Genomic DNA, 22,947 nt, shown 5'->3' with positions numbered 1-22,947 from the left:
ACCTCGGTTTACACAGGCAGAGTCTAACTTTGATTATAATGTCTGCAGCATATTCTTGAGGTAGTAAGCCACAGAGTGCACCATCCCAGCTCCTGACAGCCCTTTTATGCTATTATTTTCAAATGAACACCTCCGAGAGAGGTATGCAATTACTCGGCATATATGGGTAACTTTTTCCCCACTCGATTATATTTTGGGTGAAATTTGATTACCCTTTAATATATTTTTTATGAATAAAATGATCTCAAGGTGTTTTTCCCCCCTTTTAGCTAAACCATAAAAGTAGAATTAGCTCACAGAAAAAGAAAAACTCATAGATATTGCTGTAAAAAGAGCCAAAATGCTGAGGACAATGAGTTTTCTGACTGCAAGACAGGTCATTGATACTTTAGCAGTATTATACCTGTTTCTAGTTCTTCACAATTTTAAAAAATATTTTTTAAAAAATTTTAAATATTTTTTATTGATTTTTAGAGAGAGGGAGAGAGAATCGTCTGCCTCCTGCATGCCCCTACCAGGGTTCGAGCCCACAACCCGGTTATGTGCCCCAACCAGGAATTGGATGGCAACCTTCCCATGCTTGGGACAACGCCCAACCAACTTATTCACACCATCCAGGGCTCAAAAAATCTTACACATTCATATGTTCAAGACTCATAACCATCTTATGGTTCCTGTTAGTACCCCCTTTTAAAGATGGGGAAATTGGTGGTTAAACATTTTGCCCGGAGATCACACAGTATGTGGAAAAACCAAGATTATAACACAGGCCTTCTGACTACTACTTCAGTGCATTCTGAGCATGACATTCCCTCATGGAATCTAGTCTTTCCCATTGGCTAGCAGTGAGCCAGGTTGACCTATACACTAGGAAAGTTTTACCTTGGGAAAACATTCTGAGTTATGATTTATTTTTATCAATTTTTAGAACAGCAGGAATTTTCCACCCTGTTCTGCTATCCCAGTATATTCATAGTCAGGAAATTTTCCTTGTGCTGTATTGTTCTCCAGAATTGTAGTGATTAGGACTGTCTTCTGCAGACTTTTATAGACTGTAAGTCATAGTAAAGCTAAGTCTGTGTATTCATTAAATGAGAAATTTGGGTCATAACAAATCAAAAGCAAATGAAGACCTCTACATAGCTGATTTGACTATGGAAAATAAACTGTTCATTGAGAGAGAGAAATAAAAGGAAAGCTAGATTGATGTGGCTAAAGAGGGTTAGCAATTTAAGGCAGATTACAACAGTTTGATGAGAGCTAGTATGGGATAGGGGAGGGGAGGCTGGAAACCCCAGAACTGGGAAAGGAGTGACAGCAGGGAAAGAGCCCTAAAACAAACTGTTTACTCCACAGTTTTGCCTGAAGCCATTTAGTTTCTAGGAATTGCTTTCTCACCTTTTCTTTATCTCTCAGTCCAGACCTGCAATCCATGCTGGAAAGCCTATCAATTTAATAGTACTTGGAAGACAGGAGGAAGGCAGGGTTTTTTTAGTGTGTTTTTTTTTTCAATCCTCACCTGAGGATATTTTTTTCAATCCTCACCCTAGGATATTTTTTCCATTGCTTTTCAGAGAGTGGAAGTTTGGGGGCAGGGCAGAGAGAAGCATGGATGTGAGAGAGATGCATCAGTTGGTTGCCTTCCACACATGCCCCGACCAGCACTGGGGATTGAGCCTGCAACTGAGGCACGTGCCCGTGGCCGGGATTGAACCTGGGACACTTCAGTCCGCAGGCCGACACTCTGACCACTGAGCCAAACCAGCTAGGGCAAGGAAGGCAGTTTTTAAAAAATTTCCCCAGTAGTCAGGAATTTAAATTTACCAGTAGCAAACATACTCTTCTTTGTGTCACTGAGGGGCACAGAGCCCAGTCTACCATAAATCACTTTAAAACCTCATACCAGTTGACTCTTTGGCTCTAAATCTCTGAGTTAAAAATAAGATAATTGCAGGCTCTTTATGAGATAAATAGGTATTAAGCTATTTTAAGGGAAAGGGCTGCAAAATGCTTGATTATAGGCTTTTCAAGTTCAGAGGCCAAATGTTAGTCATTTTTTCCCCCTGTAGTAACTGTGACTGTGCTTTACCCATAGTAGTTACTCAGGATGTATTTGCTTAATTGAATTAAAAACTGTTGCCTGTGCCCTTTGAAATTCTGGACTTTCAACAGAGGGCCTCTAACTAGCCTAATATTTGTTCACCAAACTGGACATCATTAATGATTTGGATAGAGGCAGAATTACCTCTTGTTAGAGTCTGGAGAGAGAGACTGGGCCAAATTAAAATAATCCATTCCCTGATTACACAAAACTGAAATAGAATTGTTTGGCTCTCTCTTTTCTCCTTATCTTACAAAATCAAATTAAGCACTGGTGGAAAGAAATAGTTCAGAGAGGAATATGGGAGAGGGAAAAAAATCTAAAATGTGATTTCCAATGAGACTAGAGATTTGTTTTTATCTTACATGGTCATGTTATTCATTTGATAGCATCTTTCTCAGGGGTGTTATGTTATCTCTTGGCCAAGACTTATGAAAGTTAAGATTTGAATTGATTGGAAACGTTTTGCAGAAGTATGGACTCTTGAGGGGGTGGGGGATGTGAAAAAGTGGCTGTGGCTGGAGCAATAGAGCAGTTTGGGCCTCATTATACACCCTGCTTGAACTGATGTCGTTAGTGTTGGTTAGGCCAAGTCTGGGATAGGCTGCTCAGTATAGCAGATGACTAGTTACCAAGAACCTTTGGAAAAGGAAATGGCTTTATTGAAGAGGTCATTCTTTAAATTTATCTTACTGCTCTATTTAACCATTGCTTATTCTGTTGTCTCAGTTATAGAATGCCTGCTAATCTTTTCTCTCAGGCCCAGCACCAGCATTTGCCTGCAGGCCAGCCAGGGCTTCTCCCTTGCCAGCTTAACTTCCTTCTCCAGTATCTTGTTCCCTGGTGCTATTTGCACCTTCCAAAACAGATAAGTGGACAGATAACTTAAGTGTTCCTGCTCCCCTCTTATCTTTTTAACTTTAACACCATATCTTTGGGACATTATGTACCTTTCATTTCATGCCTAAAAATATAATGCTTGGGAATTTTAGGCTCAGGACTGGGGAAAGATGGGATATGGAATCACCAAACATGGATCAGAGGAGAAGAATTTTAGGAGCAGTGGCCTTTTAGCCACCCTCAAATAGGAATGGGACTGACTCTCCCACAGTCTCTTTTCCCTCTAATGGCTTGTTCCAGCCCAGGACCCCTGTTTAAGAGATCCTACTGAACTTTGAAACCATGAATATGCTAGAACTAACTAGGGTGCTTTGTTTCTTGAAGGCAATTTGAGAACTGAATGGACTTTGGAAGTTCCCAGTGTTTGACCATTACCCTGATGTGATGATCACACTAGGTCCATCATTGTCACATGATCCTGTGTTTGTTGGTGAAAATAAACAGACAGTGGTTTTCAAAAACCATTTTCAATGCCATGGTTTGTCATAAAACAATAAATAGAAAAACCCTTGGTGTGCCTGCCAACTTTTCACTCCATATCTGAGAGATGGTGAGGCCCTGGCTGCACTCTTTCTGCAAGTAAGGATAAAACTTGTTATTGTACTGTATTGGACTTTGCATCCCAAAGCATCACGTTGCTTATGATAGGTACACGTGGAGTCACTGTTTTTATAATTACAAGAGCAAAACAGTACCATTGTAGAAAGGGTTTTTTTTCTAAATAGTGTATATAATATGAAACTACTGATTAATAAAACCAGTATAGAAATGTAAACTTTTGTGAAAATAGTCTTTACCCTTTAAATTTTTCATTCTAAAATTTACAGTATCCATCAAATCTAATAATTCAAACTATTGGAAAGATATTCGTGCTTTTAAATCCTATACTTACAGCCGAACAAAGTGTGGTCTCTTTCCCCTTCATCTGTGGAAAAGCCTGAGTGAGCCAGAATTTGTTCTCCTGAGGAGGAAGATAAGAGACAAATCCTCAGAGAAAAGAGACCGCAAAGCCCCAGTATAAATAAAGAACAGGATAGTAGGCTGTTTTGTTTCAATGACTACTAAAGAACTTGTGCTCCTGGGATCATTAATTCATATAGTAATATGAATAAAATAAATTCCTTTATTGCTAAGACTGTCAGAAATAGCTAAAAATATAATACATGTGAACCAATAGTGTTCTTTCAGACAATAAATAAAAAAGATAATATTCTATATAGTTAAGAAGAAAAGTACTTGGGTTTTTTTCTTTTTGCATGATTAGACTCAGTTGGCCAATGCCTTATTTGCCAGCTGAGTAACATTTTATCTGGCAATCGATGGTTTTTAAAGATAAGTGATTATCTGCTAGTTCTTTAGAGTTGAATAATTCTTCCTATTAAGTTTTTATTTGTCTTAAATCTCTAAATCATGCAGGAAAATGGAATTACATTTAAAAGCTTTCAAACTTAACTTCAGTCACATACAGCACTTAACTAGCACCTCTAGGACATAACTGTTCAAAAGGCACTGTCTCCAAGATCCCAGCATATTAAAGCTTCAGTTTAAAAGTCACAGTTTCTCTCAGAATAGTCATTTTATTTCAAAAAGAAAAAGTGGGGAAGTCATGTAGAGAGCTGTAGAAAGAGAAAAGAGCTAAACATGAGTCAGGAGATCTAGCCCTCATTGACTTTGGAACATGTCTTGGCTTCAGTTTATTCATACCTAATCAGAGAATGATGGTGTAGGTTATTTCTGAAGACCCCTTTACTTCTATAAATCCCACGGTTCTCAACAAGAGGAAAATAGGAACAACAGGAGTAGAAACTAGAAACCCAACCAATGCATTTTGGATTAGCATTCACCCACTACAGCTAATCGAGGAGAACTGTGTGTGTCTAAAAGAATGAAAGTCAGGAGTGTAAAGAGAAAGGAAACAAGATGAAGATGGTCCCTAACAATTCAATTTTCTTTCTTGAGCCTTTGCTCTAATTAGTCAAGAACACCAAGAATATCAGGAGAGCCCCACCAGATGAGGCACACATTTTTCCAGGCCATTTTTAACTCTTACGTGGTTACCAAGTGACCATTTGTGAGAGGGTGGAGTTTCCTACTACACTAATTTTAATCTCCCAAATAGGAGAAATCACTGGAATACTCTATGCTTTTTTTACTTGACTTTCTTCTTTATCTCCTTTAGCTTGCTATTTTATTTTTCAAGGAGCTGTAAACTTAGAGCATTCATGTATAATCCCTTTCATAATTCATATATTGAAGTGCAAATGTTATTGGACTACTAAGGAACACTATAGTTCTATTTCTCCAGGACCTTTTGTTTTACATAGGAGGCATGCAATAGATTTATAACTAAATTTAATTATAGATAATTAATACAGATATAAAACAGTACCCTTAATTTCATCCTGGCTTTGATATGTCGAGCCATTTTTGAAAATCAGAATCTATAAAAATAAAGTACATTTGATGAATCACTTCAGAGAAAACTTTTCTGTAATTTCTCCTTACAGAAACTGTTTTTCTCTGGAAAAACATTGTGTTCAAGTACAATTTTCTTCATTTCACTCTCACCTTTTTCTGATCTATCCAGTATAGGAGTACAGAATCATAAATGGCCAGAGGCAGATTCACCAGGAAGCTAATGAAGCTTACACTTCAGGGCCCTGCCCTTGCACAGTTCCCCTTCGAATGCACTGGGAAGAACCTGAGCAATTTTGTTCTTATAATTTGTATTATTGAACCCAAGAATGTAAATGTACCCAACAACTGTGTACATTTTAGGCTTCACAGAACCTGGATCTATCCCTGATAATGTCCTAGATGTAATTAAGTGTTCTTTCCAGTTAAGGAGAGATGCTTATCTAGCCATTTGAAAGAGTGTCTGAAGATATGTACATTGTTAGCCCTAAACGAGAAGTGTAAAATCATTAAGACCAAATTTGAAGATGTTATGGTTCCTCTCATAATGGCAGATCATCAGATGACGCTGTACAAGCTAATAGAACATATAAGGCTTCTTTGGCTTTGTAGAAAATATAGAAATGTAATATTTTACCAGAGGTATAATGTTAAATTAATATTTCAAGAGAAATTCCACAAACCTAATTCCACCTGTAGTTTTAAGAGGTGAGCTTTTAGGATAAAGGAGGTCCCATTGCGAAATGTGCAAGTTAACTGTTTGCGATCTAAGAATTGGTGGCAAAGAAAGGCAGATCATGTCTAGTGATCACTCTTACGGTTTGACAGATCCACATGGAGGTTGAAAGAATTTATGCAGACTTCAAAAATGCAATGAAAACAGCATAATCAGATATGATGGGGGGGAAACAAAAAAAATCCACCTGGTGTTCATTTGCATGTCAATACGTAGAATTTTCTGCCAGTTCATCATTTTTTCAAAATGCTGAAGGGATTAAAATAAAAAAACCGGAATGGTTTGGCATAATGGTGGGAGCTGCTGATTCCTTTCTCTGTCCTTGAGTGTTTACTGCCAGGAAATCCTGACCAACATCGATTGCCAAGGGGTTAAAGTCACATTGTTGTTAAATTGGGAGAGAAAATTAGCAGGATTTTGTGCCCTATGCTCAACTACCACAGAGTTTCAAAAACAGGAACCTGGGGCTTTATATGAGGGGACAGGGGAAGTGAAGGGGAAGAGTCACAGGGTGATTTATCAGGGCATAGTTCCAGATAAATTGCTTACATGGAGGTAGAAGAATTTTATACATATATTCTGTGCCAAGAAACCAAATTGTTGAGCAGAAGTTCATCCAAAAATTGAAGTGGGTAGTTCTGGGTACAGTCTTCCTGTATGTGAAGAGGTGATGATTTTATATTCATGTAATTTGTACTCATGCATGTGTGGGTAGACTTTTCAGGTATCCATACCATGAGATTCTCATGGCAAAAGAAAGCTAGTATTTCATTAGCATGAACTATAATAAGCTGCAAAACTCCTGGAGGACAGAAACCACATTTTCTCTAGGTTGTATAAAAGCAAGTTTTTCTCATGATTAGAATCTGACATTCTGGGGAAACTCAGCACATTTTAAATGATGTGACTTACTATTGACTCTGCCTTTTTTTTCTCTCCTTTTAATAATATCAGTCCTGAAGTGGGGGTCAGGGGGAGCAAAATGCCCCAAAACATAGTAAGCACTATTTGCTTCTGATTTACTTGAAGAATTAGAGCCACCAGGCAAACTTACTCTTAGTTCCTCACATCCGTCTTCCTTTTCAGTTTGCTAAACAGTATAAGTGAAGTGCATTTTTTGGTTAAAAAAAATTTCTGGAATAACTCCAGTGAAAGGTGTTGAAAAAATATGCAAGTTTGGAAATTCACTCAGCATCTAAGAGTCCTTAGTGTTATTTTCTTCAGTGTAGAACAGACGTAATAGTTTGGTGAGTAATCATAGACTCGTAGAGATTAATAGTTAGAATCTCCAAACCAGTGGGTCTTGAAGCTGGCTACAGCTGCCACTCATTGCACCCACTTCCTCTTGCCAATCAGGAGAGAATTCTCAGCATCTCTACTGAAAAGAAACTATTTTTAGCACATCAGAGACTTCATGTTCAGTTCGGTGTATATGGATATGTGCATGCACGTTCACGCATATCCACTCACATGCCACGTGCACACACACACACACACACTGCTTCTGAGAAATGCATTTGGAATATCCTCAAGAGAAGAGATGGTAACCTCCAATTTAATGCACTCCCCTCAACTGAGAAATTTGAGGCCTAAGAAAGATAAATGACTTTACTAAAGTCGTAGAGCTAACCACAGAACAAAAGTTAGAATCCAAGTACCCTCAACTCTTACTCCTGTGCTTCCATGTACACACTCATTTGAATAGTATTGGGGGTTTCATTCCTTATATAGTTCAGTATATCCAAAGTATATAAAGTGCTGCCCTTTCTCAACCAGAGTTGCCCTGAGAGTTTTCACCATGACCACAAAGCTTTGGTTAGTTCTATACAAGGAAATGAAAAAGAGAGATCACTTCATGACTAACACAACTTGCTTTTTAAAACAGCCTGTTGCAAACCTGAGTAACTGATGCACATGTTTTATTGATTATTTGACCCTTAAATACAGATATTTTGAAAAATAAGTTCAAAACTCTTTATTTTGCCACTTTTTGCAACACTTACCCACAGCCCTTATACATCTGCTCTTACTGAAACAGATTGCTTCCAGAGCTTTAAAAAAAGAAATTGATATTTTGTTGGCTCAATATTCCTAATCTGCTTTCAGATGGATTTTTTTTTTTTTTAATAAAGTGTATTTCACATGCACACTGTGTTTCACTTGAGATCTTCATAGATTTAATCTAAAACTGCAAGATTACTTTATGTTCAAGTGGGTCTGTTCAATCCTGGTTTGCTGAAATGATTTTTTATTAAAAGAAGGTTAAAAACATATTCCATTGAAGGCCAAGATAAGTAATTGATTTCATATCCTTTTTAAATCAACAACAAACACTCCTCAAACAACAAAAATTGGAACTGTTATCCAGTCCCAGGTAAAGTGTTGTAGGATAACTTGAAGGAACAGAAGAACAAAATTGATAAAATATCTTTGGTCCAGAGATAATTAGGAGGAATAATTAGGAGATAACAGTATTTTGTCATTATTAAGTGTTGTTGACTTTAAAGATTTCAGTTACTAGGGCAAATGTGTATAAAGAAACTGGGATGCTGTTCACTGTGAATTAGAAATCACTAACTCAGCCACGTTTTCTCTTTTTTATTTGCAGCCATTTGTTATCTATGACATGAATTCCTTAATGATGGGAGAAGATAAAATTAAGTTCAAACACATCACCCCCTTGCAAGAGCAGAGCAAAGAGGTGGCCATACGCATATTTCAGGGGTGTCAGTTCCGCTCAGTGGAAGCTGTGCAAGAGATCACAGAGTATGCCAAAAGTATTCCTGGTTTTGTAAACCTTGACTTGAATGACCAAGTAACTCTCCTAAAATATGGCGTCCATGAGATCATTTACACAATGCTGGCTTCCCTGATGAATAAGGATGGGGTTCTCATATCGGAGGGCCAAGGATTCATGACAAGGGAGTTTCTAAAGAGCTTGAGAAAGCCCTTTGGTGACTTTATGGAGCCCAAGTTCGAGTTTGCTGTGAAGTTCAATGCACTGGAATTAGATGACAGCGACTTGGCAATATTTATAGCCGTCATTATTCTCAGTGGAGGTAAGATTCATCTTTGGTCTTCCATAAAAGAGGGTGGGATGGTGGTGGAATGGCTGAAACATTTTTTTCCCCCTTTCCTAGTGTTAGTGAATGTTCCTTTTCTCTCCGTACTCACTGCACTTTTCATACAGAAAATGTCAATGGCATAATGCCATGAAAGTGTCACCACGCATGTAAAATACCAAGAAAGAATATCATAGACTTGCTGTTTGAAGGCTGTGGCTAACCCAGGCTCTTTTCTTTTAATCCTCATAATATTTCTTCCAATTAAATTCAAACGTGGAGGACAAATGCCCTCTTCTCCTTTTCCTTTCTCCTCATTTTCTTTTTCCTTGTCGTCTCCCTCGCCTTTTTAGAAGGCCAGTTTAATATTCATTTCATTTAAGTAATGACATCATAACTTTGCCTAAGATGATGCTCACTTGGCATATAGAAAGCATCACTAAGTGTTTTTGGTCAAATTATGCTTCTGCCCCACCATCAGTAAGATATTTCTTTGAATTGCTTTTCCAATATCAGAAATCATGGCATATATACTATCTACTGACCTCTACCTACTCTGTCATGGAGATGTGTCTTATTGCTTCCCTTAAAGTACCTTTGTGAGGTGGTTGGCTGTGGTTAAGAATGCAGCCTGAACCAAAGAACACAGACCAGAGAAATGAATTGAGTTATTTAGCAATTCATTGTATTTTTGGCCTTGCAAGTACATGATCTAACTAACCAACTCCAAAAGCCAAGTTTTATACTAAATGCTACTTTCTTTGGCCTCTCACATGTATCCAACTTGAATAGAAGAAAGTTTTACTATCATCTCACTCTATAAAAATTGTTTTTAATGACAAATTTTCATTACTAAAATGGAGTTCAGGTGAGCTTTTAATGTGTACTTACAGAATATCCTCTGTGAAAACTGACATGGTGTGGGGGGTGGTTCTGTAGATACAGATATAAGCTATATGTTAACTGTACAAGCTATTATAATATAATAGAGCACGATCCACTCTACTGTCCTTTGTAGTCCAATTACTTGAGAGCAGAATGCTTCTGAAATGAGGTGAATAGTGTATTAGTAATAATAATAATAATAGCAAACACTTATTAAGTACTTACTGTGTTCTTAGCACTTCATACACATTCATTTAATTCTCACAACCCAATGAAGTAAGTACCGTTTTGCACACAAGAAAACCAAAACACTGAAAGGTTCAATCTTTTGCCCAGAGTTACCCAGCTAGCAAAACATGGAGCCAGGATTATAAACACAGGCAGTGTGGCTCCAGAGTCTATACTGATACTGCCCCTTACATGACTAGGGTGCAAATAGATAACAACATGGCATAGGTTAACTCTGGAGGCTGAAGCCCAATGTCAAGTTGTAGCTCATTTGAAAATGACTTTTTTGGTGTTATGTTTAATGTACCAAAAATATACTATCAACGTGTTTTAATATCTTGACTGGCCCTGGCTGGTGTGGCTCAATTAGTTGGAGCATCGTCCCATACACCAAAAGGTGGCAGATTCGATTCCCAGTCAGGGCGCATCACCAGGTTGCAGTTTGCATCACTGGTTGGTGCACGTACAGGTTAACCAATCGATGCTTCTCTCATATTGATGTTTCTCTCTCCCTCCCTTCCTCTCTAAAATCAATAAAATAAAATAAAAATTTGAAAAAGAAAGAAAAGAGTATTAGAAAAATATCTTGACCTACTCTACTTCTTAAACAAATTAACCCTTGTTCCTCCTGGAGCTGTGATTAATTCAGCAAACAAAAATGAGATTCCAGGTTATTTGAGGTTCACAAAGAGAAGATTAAATTTTGAAAAAACAGATGAGAAAACAAGTTAATATTGTTTAACTAGCTACTACTTAAAGGCACATTTTATTTTTAATGAAAAATAGAAATAAAATTATTAACATCTGATATATTTCTAAGATTTTTCCTAAGCAAACTATATAAACCATGTTTGTATTCCTTTCTTTGTTTAATCATTTTCCCATGTCATTACATATTCTTTGTTAATATTTTTTATTAATTTTTTAAAAATAAAAGTAATACTTGGTCATTATAATTTAAAGAGTGCAGAAAGGTGGAAGTGAAAAGTAAAGGTCTTTTTCCTCAGAATAAAGCTGGATTAACAAAGTCCGATTTCTCCTATCGAAAAGTGTTTAAGCGTGTGCTAGCACGTATAAAAATATATAAATATATATATGCACTACCAACCGGGGCTGGGGATCAAACGTGCAACCCAGGTACAGGCCCTTGACCCTTCAGTGCGTGGGCCGGTGCTCTAACCACTGAGCAACACCAGCCAGGGCTATGCTACCATTTTAATGGCTATAAAATACTCCATTTTATAAAGGACCATTACATATTTAATTATCTCTCTATATATGTTTAGGTTGCTTATAATTTATTATAAAAACCTATAGAAAAGAATATAGGAAATTATTGAAAATGTGTTCCAAACTTTGCTATAGTGAACATTCTTATGTGTAAATTTCTGTTCAAATTTCAGATTATTTTCTGATTCCAAATGACCAGAAATGGAATTGCTGGGTAGATGGCTATGAACATTTTTAAGTCTTTTGTTACATCATTGCCAGATTGGTACCAGTTTATATTTCCACCACAGATGCTAAGAGAGGCATTTGGAATAAGCCACTCAAGATGCTTAGTTTCTAACCAGAGAACATCTAGATAAGAAACAATCATGATAATTCTGGACTTTTTGAACCTGAGCAATGTTGTTTTATGGGCACATGAGACAACAATGTGGTTTTATCTAGAAGAAATGTCATTACTGCCCATATTTCACAAGCTAGATTATTTAAAATACCAGTGATTTGTTAGGCCTTTAAACTTTTCATTAATTAGCAAAAAAAAATAGTTTGTGAATAGCTTGGTTCATGGTAATAGATATTTCAGGCAGACTCTAACTTTCAATTATGAAAATTAAAAATGGTGCCATCTAAATGTAGATGCTGTATAAATGAGTTCCATTAGTCATACACTGACTGTCTTCACAGTGACCAATATCCAGATCTCACTGAATCCTCACAATAGTGAAAGAAATCTGAAGGTAGCAGCCAACCATAGATTATTAAAATCTTATATCTGTGGTTACAATGTGAAGAAAACCCTGTGAATAATTTTAGACTTCCTTTAAAAAAATAGAATTTACCATTGACTAGCATATCACAAAAGGCAAATACTTCCCTGATCAAAATTTGCTTTTGCAGATGAAGTCTACTTACAGTCAGTAGATAGGAATGAGTAAACTGGACCCCATGTTTGTTTAACACACGGGAATTTGATTTTCTTTACTCAGAGAAGCTGATTGGGCACAGGCCAGAGCAAGAACTGCCCAAAGTCCTTCTCAATCCAAATACTAGATTGCAGTAAGATCGGAATCCCAGTCTTCTGTAGATGATGAGATCAGTATCCCAGATGTCATTTATTAGAGTGAGACATAAAGTTTTTCAGTTAGTTTTAATGTTTTTCTATCAGATTTTCCAGATAAGGAAAACATTCATGTGAGCAAGAGTTCTTGACCAGTCAACAGATTTCTGATCCTACCTGATCTTAACAAGAGTGATTATCTTCTCCTCTGCAGTTTATTCCGATGTCTATAAATAGCTTTACTGATTTCAGGGAGGAAAAACTGCTTTTGACAGGGATCCATTGACCTCATTCTGAGCTAGGTTTAGAAAATCACAGAAGAGCTTCATTCTGGTGAATGCACTATGACCCCCGAGGAAGAATGGGGAGATGAGCATGATATAAGAGTGGGGTGGTAAGGACTTGGGGAAATTAAAGGGGGGGACCCAGAGGACCTAAAGGGGATTTTTTGGATGAAAGTACCTGATTTGACCCAACAAGTATTTGCTGAGGAAACTAGTTGCTATAGTAAGATCACTGTCACTCAACTTCAACCCTAGAAACTGCTGATACCATTAGATGTGGTACTTAGATTGTGCTGGTGCTTAGCATCTCTACTATTTACTCAGCTTTCAAACCAAGGTTGTGAGAAAATGACCCAGTTCTTCTCAAGGTTTTCTCCTCTCTCACCTTTAAGCCTGAGACAAGAATGGGACTAAAAATATCAACACTCTAGAAACAAAGGAAAGCACTGTGTACATTTTAAGAGCATTTCATATGCATTCTCTCATTAGATCCTAACAATTTTCATTTCATAGAAAGAGAAGTGAGGGTCATAGACTTAAGCAATTTGCCTAAGATCTAACAGCTAGTGAGCAGTGGACTGGGTGTTCTAACTCCACATGCCCTGTCTGCCACAAACCCTGCCCTCTGCTACCTGGCTAGTGGACTGTGCTCAACTCCCTCACATTTGTGTTGGGGGCTGAAACCTGCCCTCCCTTCATGATACTCTTTAAGGTATAGATGTACACATAATCCATACCTTTGATGAGTAGTAGTTTCCCTTGCTCCCTCTAGTCTCACTGACTGGATGGGTGGCGTCAAGAGTAATAAAACTGCCTCCAGCAAGGGCATGTTTGCAACTGGCGCCACAGCACCATGCCAGCTACACATGCAAACTTCTAAAACCTACCCAGCAACTAAAGCCAAGTGGAAAGCTCAGTGAAGCTGACAAGCCCCAGGACACTCCATTGGACATTTTGCCCCTTTGAGCATTTGCTGTTTGGTGAAGAAAAAGCACTGAAGGGTTCCAGCTGGAACTCTACAACAGGAAAAAGCTCTTTTTGTTAATTCAAAACAGTTTGGAATCCATTACAGTTCTTCCCAAACTTCCAAGATATGGGGGAGGAAATTCACTGGATTCTACAATATATTTTTCTAGGCAGATTGCCATCGTCATCCTAATGACAGAGAAGCTATAAATATTGATACAATGGCCACAGATGGCAAGTCATCCAGCCTCCTCATTTACTCTCTTGAGTCTGGCTTGGCTATCCAAACCACCTATAGAGCAGCTCCTTCTTTTTCCAGCAATCCCAGCCATGTACTTTCTCTGTGAAGCAATTTTGGACAGCTGTGCTCTTGGAGTGATCATGTGCGTTTCTGCTGTTGAGTGGGCAGGGAGAATAGGGTATAATAAGGGAGAATTGTTCTCATAGTTACACATTTGCAGGTCAGGAAAAATTGATATCCTCTGAAATATTGAATAACTGTTAGCCCATAGGTCAATAACCTAGGATCCCTGTTTCTCACCTTGGTCATGACTATATAGTATAGATATAGATACTATATAGATATAGTATCAGGTATAGATATAGATACAGATTTAGATTAGATTTAGACTTTTAAATTTGTTGGAATTAGAATAGAATCAAAGCACCTGACCCAGAATAAGTACTTAATAAATGCTTGTTGAATAAATAATAATCAAACGTTAATAATAATAACTACCATTTATTGACTACTTTGCTGTGTGCCAAATATATGCTAAGCACTTTACACACATTCATAATATTTGTTTAATCTTTCCTGCAGCTGTACAAAGTCTATTATTATCTCCATTTTACAGATGGAGAAAGCAGAAATTTAGAGAGATTAAGCAACTTGGTAAGACCAAGATTCAGACCTAGGTCTCACTGAACTTAAAACTGATGTCTTTACTACTACTGCCTTTTGTGTATTAAGACAGGGAAGCATCCCAGTTAATTACCTTGGTCTTAGAGTTCTTTGGCAGTTATCCAAAACTACTTATTTCCATATTGCCTGCAAATATCTTAAGAATTTCCAGGTTATATTTCAGATATTACTTACTAATATCCAAAGCCCTTCTTGAGACACCATTTTAATCTAACAAAATTACACCTTTGGTTTGAAAATTGCTCTGAGAAGGAATGGGACCCAGTGATAACACTGAAAGACTGGTGCTGTATTTTTAAACTTGTTCAGGCAGCATGGCCACTGGAAATAATAGCACAGTTTGCAGAGCTCCCCACAAAAATTGATAAGCTTTAAATAACTGAGTAAATGCATTCATACTTAATCAGATACCATCTTACACCAGGTTCTAATAGAGATATGTGGTTGCAGAAAAATTTATGAGAGAAATTTAAAATTATTAAAATACCATCCACTAATTTAATTTCTTCCTGCCCTTTGGAAACAATGAAAATGACACTTGTTCATTTGTATCAGTAGGACACCTCATTTCAGCTCACAGAACACTAATGTTCCACAGGCACAGAGTTTGAGAAGCTCTGGGTTTGTGAGTTTTCTCTCTCTTCCCATCCCTTTCAAATCTTGAGGGTATTGCCTTTCAAATCTTGAGGGTATTTCCAGCTCATATGTAACCTTTCCATCTTACTGTAGAACTATTTCTACTAGTTAGAATGGACATATAGCACTACTCTGAAACAGAGTGCACATGCTTGAGTGGCCTACAGTTTTCTTGAGGAAATCCCAGCTTAGGGAGCCTCTGATTCTGCATGGTCCAGTGGCCCCTACATCTTCTTTATTTGTTACTATTATCCATATTTGTTAATTGGGAGGAGACAAAACCCAAAATAGTGTAAAACTTAGGTACTAAAAATACTATGAACAGTAGCAGGCCAACTTTCTTCTACTCTCATATACTAGTTAAATATGCAGCTACCTTATCTATACAGCTTTTTTGGACAAGACTCAGGCTAGTCCCTAATTGGTGAAAGTTATTTTTCTGACTTTTCTCATGACATCGAGAATAAACAAGGACATCTGATTTCTCATATGACTAAGCCTTAAGCAAGACAGTCGAAGAGTGTTATTATATGGTTCAAATCCCCCATCAAAGGTCCATCATTGTGTCAGAGAGTAATAGCATTCATTTATTAATTGAAAAATAGGTAACGGGCACCTACACTGTGTCTACATAGTTTATGCCGCTCTTCTCTTCTATGCTTCTACTCCTGCCACCATGCTGCCACGACCAGTGGGGAAACCCTTTCAGGTGGCTGATAGGCTTTCAATAATGACTCAATTTGAGTTATCCAGAAAGGTCTCATTAGTTCACTCTTTTCATAACCTCATGGACTTGGTTTAGAGAGAAGTGAAGTGTATAAGTTCTCTACTGGCACTCAAATTCTAAAAACCAGAGAGCTGGGGGTGGGAGGATAGGGAGAAGATGGAACATACTAGAATCATCTGCTAAAGTTAAAAAATACACACATAAATACACACACGGGCTTTTGTTGTTTGTAGAATATAGAAAAATCTTTATCTGTGACTGCTTCAGAAATAAATTCCCTCCTCACCCCAGGCCTGGTAGGCTGGGATCATTTTAGTGAGTGAGCAATTTTGACCCCAGAGACAGACATGGGATTGAAAGCCAAACTGCTGAGTCATTCCTGTCACCACACCGGCAGTCTTGGAAAAGGTTCAGTCATTCAGTCAGTGGGCCGCTTTTTGGTGTACTTTATCATTTTGGGTTCTCACAATGTGTGTTTAAACTCTGGGTGACCCCAGGCAGCCTTCCAGACTGGCACAATTCACCAAGATATTCAGACAGATCATCTGTAAGTGAGGAAGAATGAAACCGAGGACCGGTTGGGGTCACTCATAACAGAGAGGCCAATACAGGTAGTAAAGGAGCCATGCACTCCTAGGGGAAGCACCTTTCAAGGTCTTGCCAACTTCACAAGTGAATAAACCAGAAGAGGGGCAGGTGATGCATTGGAAAGCTTTGGAATCACATGGACAGCCCTGAGTTCAAAAACCCTCATTCCACTACTAACTAGATGTGTGATTTCAGGCAATTATTTACCTTCCTGAGCCTTACTTTCCTTATCAGTAAATGAAATAACATTATGTGAAGTCTTTGACACAGTGCCTGGGATATGTTAAGCACAAAGTTTTCCTTTTCCCTTGTATGATATAATTGGAAGTAGCTCCACTCAATTCTGCCAGTCAAATTGCTCATTTTCACCAATAGTCGTTCTTAAAATCCTTATTACAATATAAATACCCTAGGAAGATATCAACTAATCCCCTTTATCAGATATCTCTTAAAGGGATTAATTGTGGATTGGAGAACAGAACCCCAAGGGAAAGAGATACTGGAGGAAGAGGGAGGGGCCTGAAAAGTTGAGAACTCTAAACCCTGTGGCCCTGAAGGAGATAGGAGACCCTGTGGCCCTGAAGGAGATAGGAGTGTGATGGTTTTCCACACTCCTAGAATTCTGATTAAGTTTGGAGGGACATTATGTGTTGAGAGGTCATATTTAGAGATTACATATCACACCTATGTTTTGAGGGTCTTCTCAAGGACGTTGGAACAGAAGAATGGGGGGGTGCAGAGAACTAATAGTTGGCCCCTTTTTTATTTTTGGTTTGCTGCTGGCATTTCTAGAGGTTGAGGAAGCAAGGAATAGTAATTGGACTGGGAGCATGAGTGTGTCAGGCTCAGTGAGAAAGAAGTAATCATTCCCCCTTCATCTTTCTGCTCCAGCCTTTTCTTTGCCTCCCACCCACTGCTCATTTCCAGTCCTGATCAAAGCCAGTGTTGGACAGACAAGGAGCAGATATATACAGTATCTACATTCCTCGGATTAGGGGAAGGATGCGATGCTCTTTGGGTCCTGACACAGAGAAAGGAAGCAAACCAGGTGACTAAGCCTGAACTGATTGATCTGAATGACTAGAACAACAAGAGAACCCTAACCCCAGTGTGAAAGGAGATAGGAAAGATGGAGATGTCCCAAGGGCAGGATTGAAATCTCAAGTCCCCTTTCCATTGTGAAAGACCTAGGAATAAAACGCAGCCCAAGCTTAATTCACTATAGGTACCATGAAGCAAAAACATGAGCTTTGAACATATTATAGAGGAAAATGCTACCCACCTGATTACTGGATATCTTTGTGTTCTGTGTTGTAGTTTGGGAGGAGACTCTTTGAGGTGGTAGTTGAGCATTTAAGATGAGGGGAGTTGGTGTGGAATTGCTTCTTAGTGGGCATATAAAAGAAAATATTGCCTGGGCTTGGTTTCATGGTGGAGGTTATCCCCTTCCACCATCCTAACCAAATCATATGGGTTGTTGTGAAGAGCGGTTATCATTTGAACATAGAGAAAGCATTTATTAAATTACTGTTTAAACAGGGAAATGTTAGAATGTTAACCCACTTCAGAGTAAAGGACTCTACCAGCAACACGTGCGTTGAAGGCAGAAAATATGCTCATTGCAGATGATCTTTATCTGTTTGGTAAAGTATTTACAAGATCTCCGAGTTATGTTGTTCCCTTCCCCTGACAGCAGCAGTCAACTACATTTCTCCTAAAATCATCGATTGCTCAGGCTTCTGATTAATTTAGGCCAGCCCTGCTAGGATTCCTAATATCAGATCCCCAGCAAACTGCAGTCCAAGGAATGGAAAGGGGAAAACATCTAAGGGGTTGGAGGGAATGGCTGAGGAGAAGAGAGCAATTAATAGATCAAGAATAAGAAAGATATAAAGAGGACCCAGGAGAATCAGAGAAATGAGAGAAGAAAGGTAGGAAGGGAAAAGAGGTGAGTTCTTTTTACTATTATAAATAGAAATAGCTAACTTACTATGTGTCAGACACTGCTTGCTCTAAGCACTTGCCTCCTATTAACTCATTTAATCATCTCAACAACACTATGAGTTGGATTAGTGTTATATCTCCATTTTTAAAAGAGGAAACTGAAGTACAGAGAGGTTAAGGAACTTGCCCAAGATTACCTAGCAAGTAAGTTTTAAGGCTGGGATTCCAACTGCTTCTCACTAAACCAGTAGTGCTTGCTCTTGGCTGCACATGAGAATCACCTGGGAGCTTTTAGAAATATTGAAGGTCATATCCTAGGCCAAGTAAGTCAGAATCTCTAAAAAGGGGACCCATGTATTAATCAGTTGGTGTGTTTTTAATCTCCCCAGATTATTTCAGTGTGTAGCCAAAGTTGAGAATCACTGTACTCCATCAAGCTCCAGTTCAAATTTAAATATGAAAAGAAGAACACATGTGAAACTTTCTTACATTATTTTTTCCTAAAGGTAGGATGGTGGGAGGTAATTGCTACAGGCCATACCATAGTTTCCCAAATATACACGTGGCTGAATTCACAGTTTTACCTAATGCTCACCATGATTCTGACTGTTAGATCAGAAAAGTACTAAAAAATCCATAACGCCATCTCTTCAAGGAAGAAGTGAGTTTGGCCACCAGGACTGCTTTGTTTTGTTGTTATGCTTAAACTACCTTTCTTACATGCATTCAGCTACGAGAATGGGAAGTTGCCCAAACATATGTCTGCATCAGGAATTATTTTCTTGTATTCCTGAATTTATGGTTTTACCAATAACAGCTCAAAATCTTTCCATTTCCCAACTGTAAATATGCTACCCCAACCCTGCTTACAATTCCTGGCCTATCTGTATGGAAATTGCCTTTATTTGAACACACACAGAATAGTAATATCTTATAAAGTTCCTTTATCTAACTCATTCTCACCGTGACCTTAGTAAAGAAATTCCATTGTTGTCTTAAAAATTAAGCCAAAACCCAGGAAAATTAGATGACTTGTCCAAATTGACAAGGAAACTAAGCTGAGGAGAGATAGGACTCAAGTCTTCAGTTTTCAAATCCACTGCTCTTTTTAACACATCTGTGACTTAGGAAGCAATGGAATAAAGGAAACAAGAGGAGGAAGTATAAAAGAAAGTGAGATACCAAGTACCAAGTTCCCTAAGTAGCCCTCCCTCCCCATCAGTTTTCATCTACATCTGTCAGTGGACCAATTTACAGCTGCCCAGCTATCAGACCTCTTTTTTCTGAATGCTCTGGGTCCAGTCCTTTTCAGATTACTAGTGTCTATCAGAAAGCCAGTAGAGAGAGATTGGGGATGCCATGACAGCAGCCCCTAGGACAGATAAAACCTTTCTCTTTGGTTTTTCTGCCTCTCCTTCAGGAGACTTCACTGTTGCCATCTGGTTCCCTAACCAAGACACCTCTCGAGAAAACCTGTGCTAGGGAAAGGCCTGGTCCGGGTGGACAGATCCCAGGAGGGTCACGAGAATTTGAATCTGCTTCAGATAAACTCTCCACTTAAGGGGACCAGATCTAGATAAGACAGGAGCTTTGTAGATTTGCCCATAATCAACAGTACTCTCTAATCAATTCCAGCACTGTGTGAATGTAGACCGGAAAGGTTTCTTTCCCAATTCTTTGCAGCCTGGGGAGTAAGGAACCAGTAATTGACTCCAGCTTCCTTGAGTGTTATGCCCTGGAGTGAGTCAACACACACTTTCCCAAAAGGGCCTTCTAGGCAGCCTAGGCCAGTAAAAGGGTTCTCTTGACCCTGATCCTATTCTAGAACTCAGTTCTAACCCCTAGCAATGTGCAGGGAGAGGATCTCAGACAGGCTTTCCAAGAACGATATCTTAGCAGGCACTGGGCTGGTAGGAAATAGAGAGAAAAGGAAGGACCCAGGATTGCTCTGGGTATTTAGATAGATTTCTATGGCACATTTGTGATACCTCACTTACCTTAGTAAGGGTTTGAGTGTGTGTAGAAGTAAAGTGGAAAGAGAAAGAGAAAGATAGGAGAGGGGAGCAGGGAAGGCCTAGTAGCTGACTGGAGGGTGGAGGGTGGGGAGAAATCCTGGCAAATCCCTTTTGCCCTTGATCCTAGGGATTGCTTAAGAACAAAGGAAGCTTTTTTTTTTTTTTCTTCTTAAATAAGTCAAGTGTTCTAAGTTTAATGTGTACACCTTTCTAATTAGATTTTGAATTTATTTCCCTCGTTTAAGTATGTCACCTATGTAAAGGGAATTTACAAATTAGAATAAAGCTTAGAACTTTTGAATTAGGGTCTGAGAGATTATCTATCTAGTCTAATCCTTTTCATTTACAGAGAAGAAAATTGAGGCCCAGTGAGCTTAATCAGTTTGCCCAAGGTCACAGAGCTGGTTAGTGAAAGACCTAGAAGTAGAATATACTACTTTTTCCCCTTTTTGCACTTCATTTTGCCTTGACTGAGGCTCAGTAAGGATAGTGAGACAGATCTGTAAATGATCTAACTTGTCACTGGAAAAAATATAAATCAGTGGCCACAAAATTTCAGCCCTTCAGCCAAATTTCATCCATCACATCATAAAAAATAACTTGCCAAAGAGGGGTTTGAAAATCCAAACCAGATCCTTCTCCACTCCTAGAAGGGCCTGTTCCATTATATTGCACTAAAGCCAAGTGTTTCCAGCAAACCTGATCAGCTGCATTTTAGGGTTTGAGTGTTTGAGTTGTCATGATAAATGAAACCTACTAGATCAATATAATCTCTTCAGCAGCAGTTTGACCCCACCGATGCTGCTCAGGAGGAAGGAGGAAGGGGAAAAGATTCTAAGAAGCCAGTACCCCTGTGAACTTCTACACTAGGGTGTGCAGTCCCAGTCCATGGAGGAGCCACATTTAACACCTATCTTGACACAAAGTGCTGCCACTTCCAATGCACATACATTTCTGCTGCCACAGGCCTTTGAAATCTGGAACATTTGTTCAGGGGGAAGAACAGCAATCATTAAACCAAAAGCACTAACCTAGGATCTGGTTTTCCTTGAAGTGTCGGAGGTGTTCATTATTGCATAGCAGCTATGAGAAAGGCACTATTCCTCCAGGGGCATGGTTTTCTAGACCAGAACTAAATCATTTTGTTAATTCTCTGAAATTTGAGATTTTTGCTGATGGTTCCAAAATTAAATACTGAAATTTAAAGAAAAAAGTATACTTATACAGTCAATGGGACATGGTAGAGAAGTTAGGGGAAGAAAAAACAAAGGCAACTTTTCTTCTGTAATTAAAAAAAGAAACTTAATTTCAGAGAATGTTTAGAGTTCTGAAAATCCCACCCTGAAAGCATTCTAACATTGCTCTCCTGTGCCTCACCTCAATGGATGAAGGTTACTACAGTTTATTAGATATAGGAAAACTATTTACAGGAGATTTCTTCATTGTGTAGTGATCCTGCCTTTACGCTTGTTCACCAACCAGAAGAATTGTACTTTTCAATTCAGGACTCAGCCTGAAAACCTAACTCAGCCAACTGTTTCTTACGTTTCCACTTGGTCAGAGATGATCAGAGATGATCACGACATAGTCTCTGCCTTCCGATATATCATGGCCTAGTAGGGGAGATAAACAAGAAAATCAATACTTATAATACAAGGTCATAAGAGTTGAATACTGCATAGTGTTTGGAATCAAACAGGCTTAGATTCAAATTTCAGCTCTGTCATTTACTAGCAAGTGGCAAATCTTGGGCAAGATTGAACTTCTTTCTCTAAATCTTTGTTTTCTCCTCCATAAAGTACTGACCTCATGGAGTTATTGTGAAGATTAAATGATATAGTGTGTGTAAAGCCCTTAGCACAATCTTTGGAAAATCATAACCACTCAATAAATGTAATCTCCTAGTATAATAGCGATTGAAGTATTTATAGGGTGCTACGAGGTCCAGAGAAAGGGGATTAGAAGAACAGGGGAGAGGAAAAGATATTGCCAAGGAAGGCTGTCAGGACATAATGACACAGGCTGTATTTTGAAGAATAGGTTGCAGCCAATAAGATGGGATGAAGGGAAGGTAAGACTGTTTGACACAGGAGGAGCAGAATCTACCTAAGCACAGAGTCATGACAGAACATAGGATGTTTGAGGGACTTGGTATGGAAATAGCTTAATATGGTTGGAGCAAAGGGATACTTACAGAAACTGAGGCTAGAGAATGAAGGATATTAAAAGGTAAGTAAAAATTCTTATA

At 38.5% G+C, this 22,947-nt stretch overlaps 1 protein-coding gene across 1 annotated transcript in view; it reads left to right on the top strand.

The window, feature by feature from the left end:
- PPARG (peroxisome proliferator activated receptor gamma) overlaps positions 1–22,947 on the top strand; it is a 44,225-nt gene that overhangs the window by 17,883 nt on the left and 3,395 nt on the right. Inside the window, exon 5 of the mRNA XM_016209967.2 lies at positions 8,761–9,211. Coding sequence (XP_016065453.2) covers positions 8,761–9,211 — 451 coding nt within the window. The remainder of the gene's footprint in view (positions 1–8,760; positions 9,212–22,947) is intronic.

The sequence above is a fragment of the Miniopterus natalensis genome, chromosome 15, assembly GCF_054644295.1.
Source record: "Miniopterus natalensis isolate mMinNat1 chromosome 15, mMinNat1.hap1, whole genome shotgun sequence".
Lineage (NCBI taxonomy): Eukaryota > Metazoa > Chordata > Mammalia > Chiroptera > Miniopteridae > Miniopterus > Miniopterus natalensis.
Note: the sequence above shows the minus strand (reverse complement) of the source record. Positions and strands in the feature narration are given on the sequence as shown.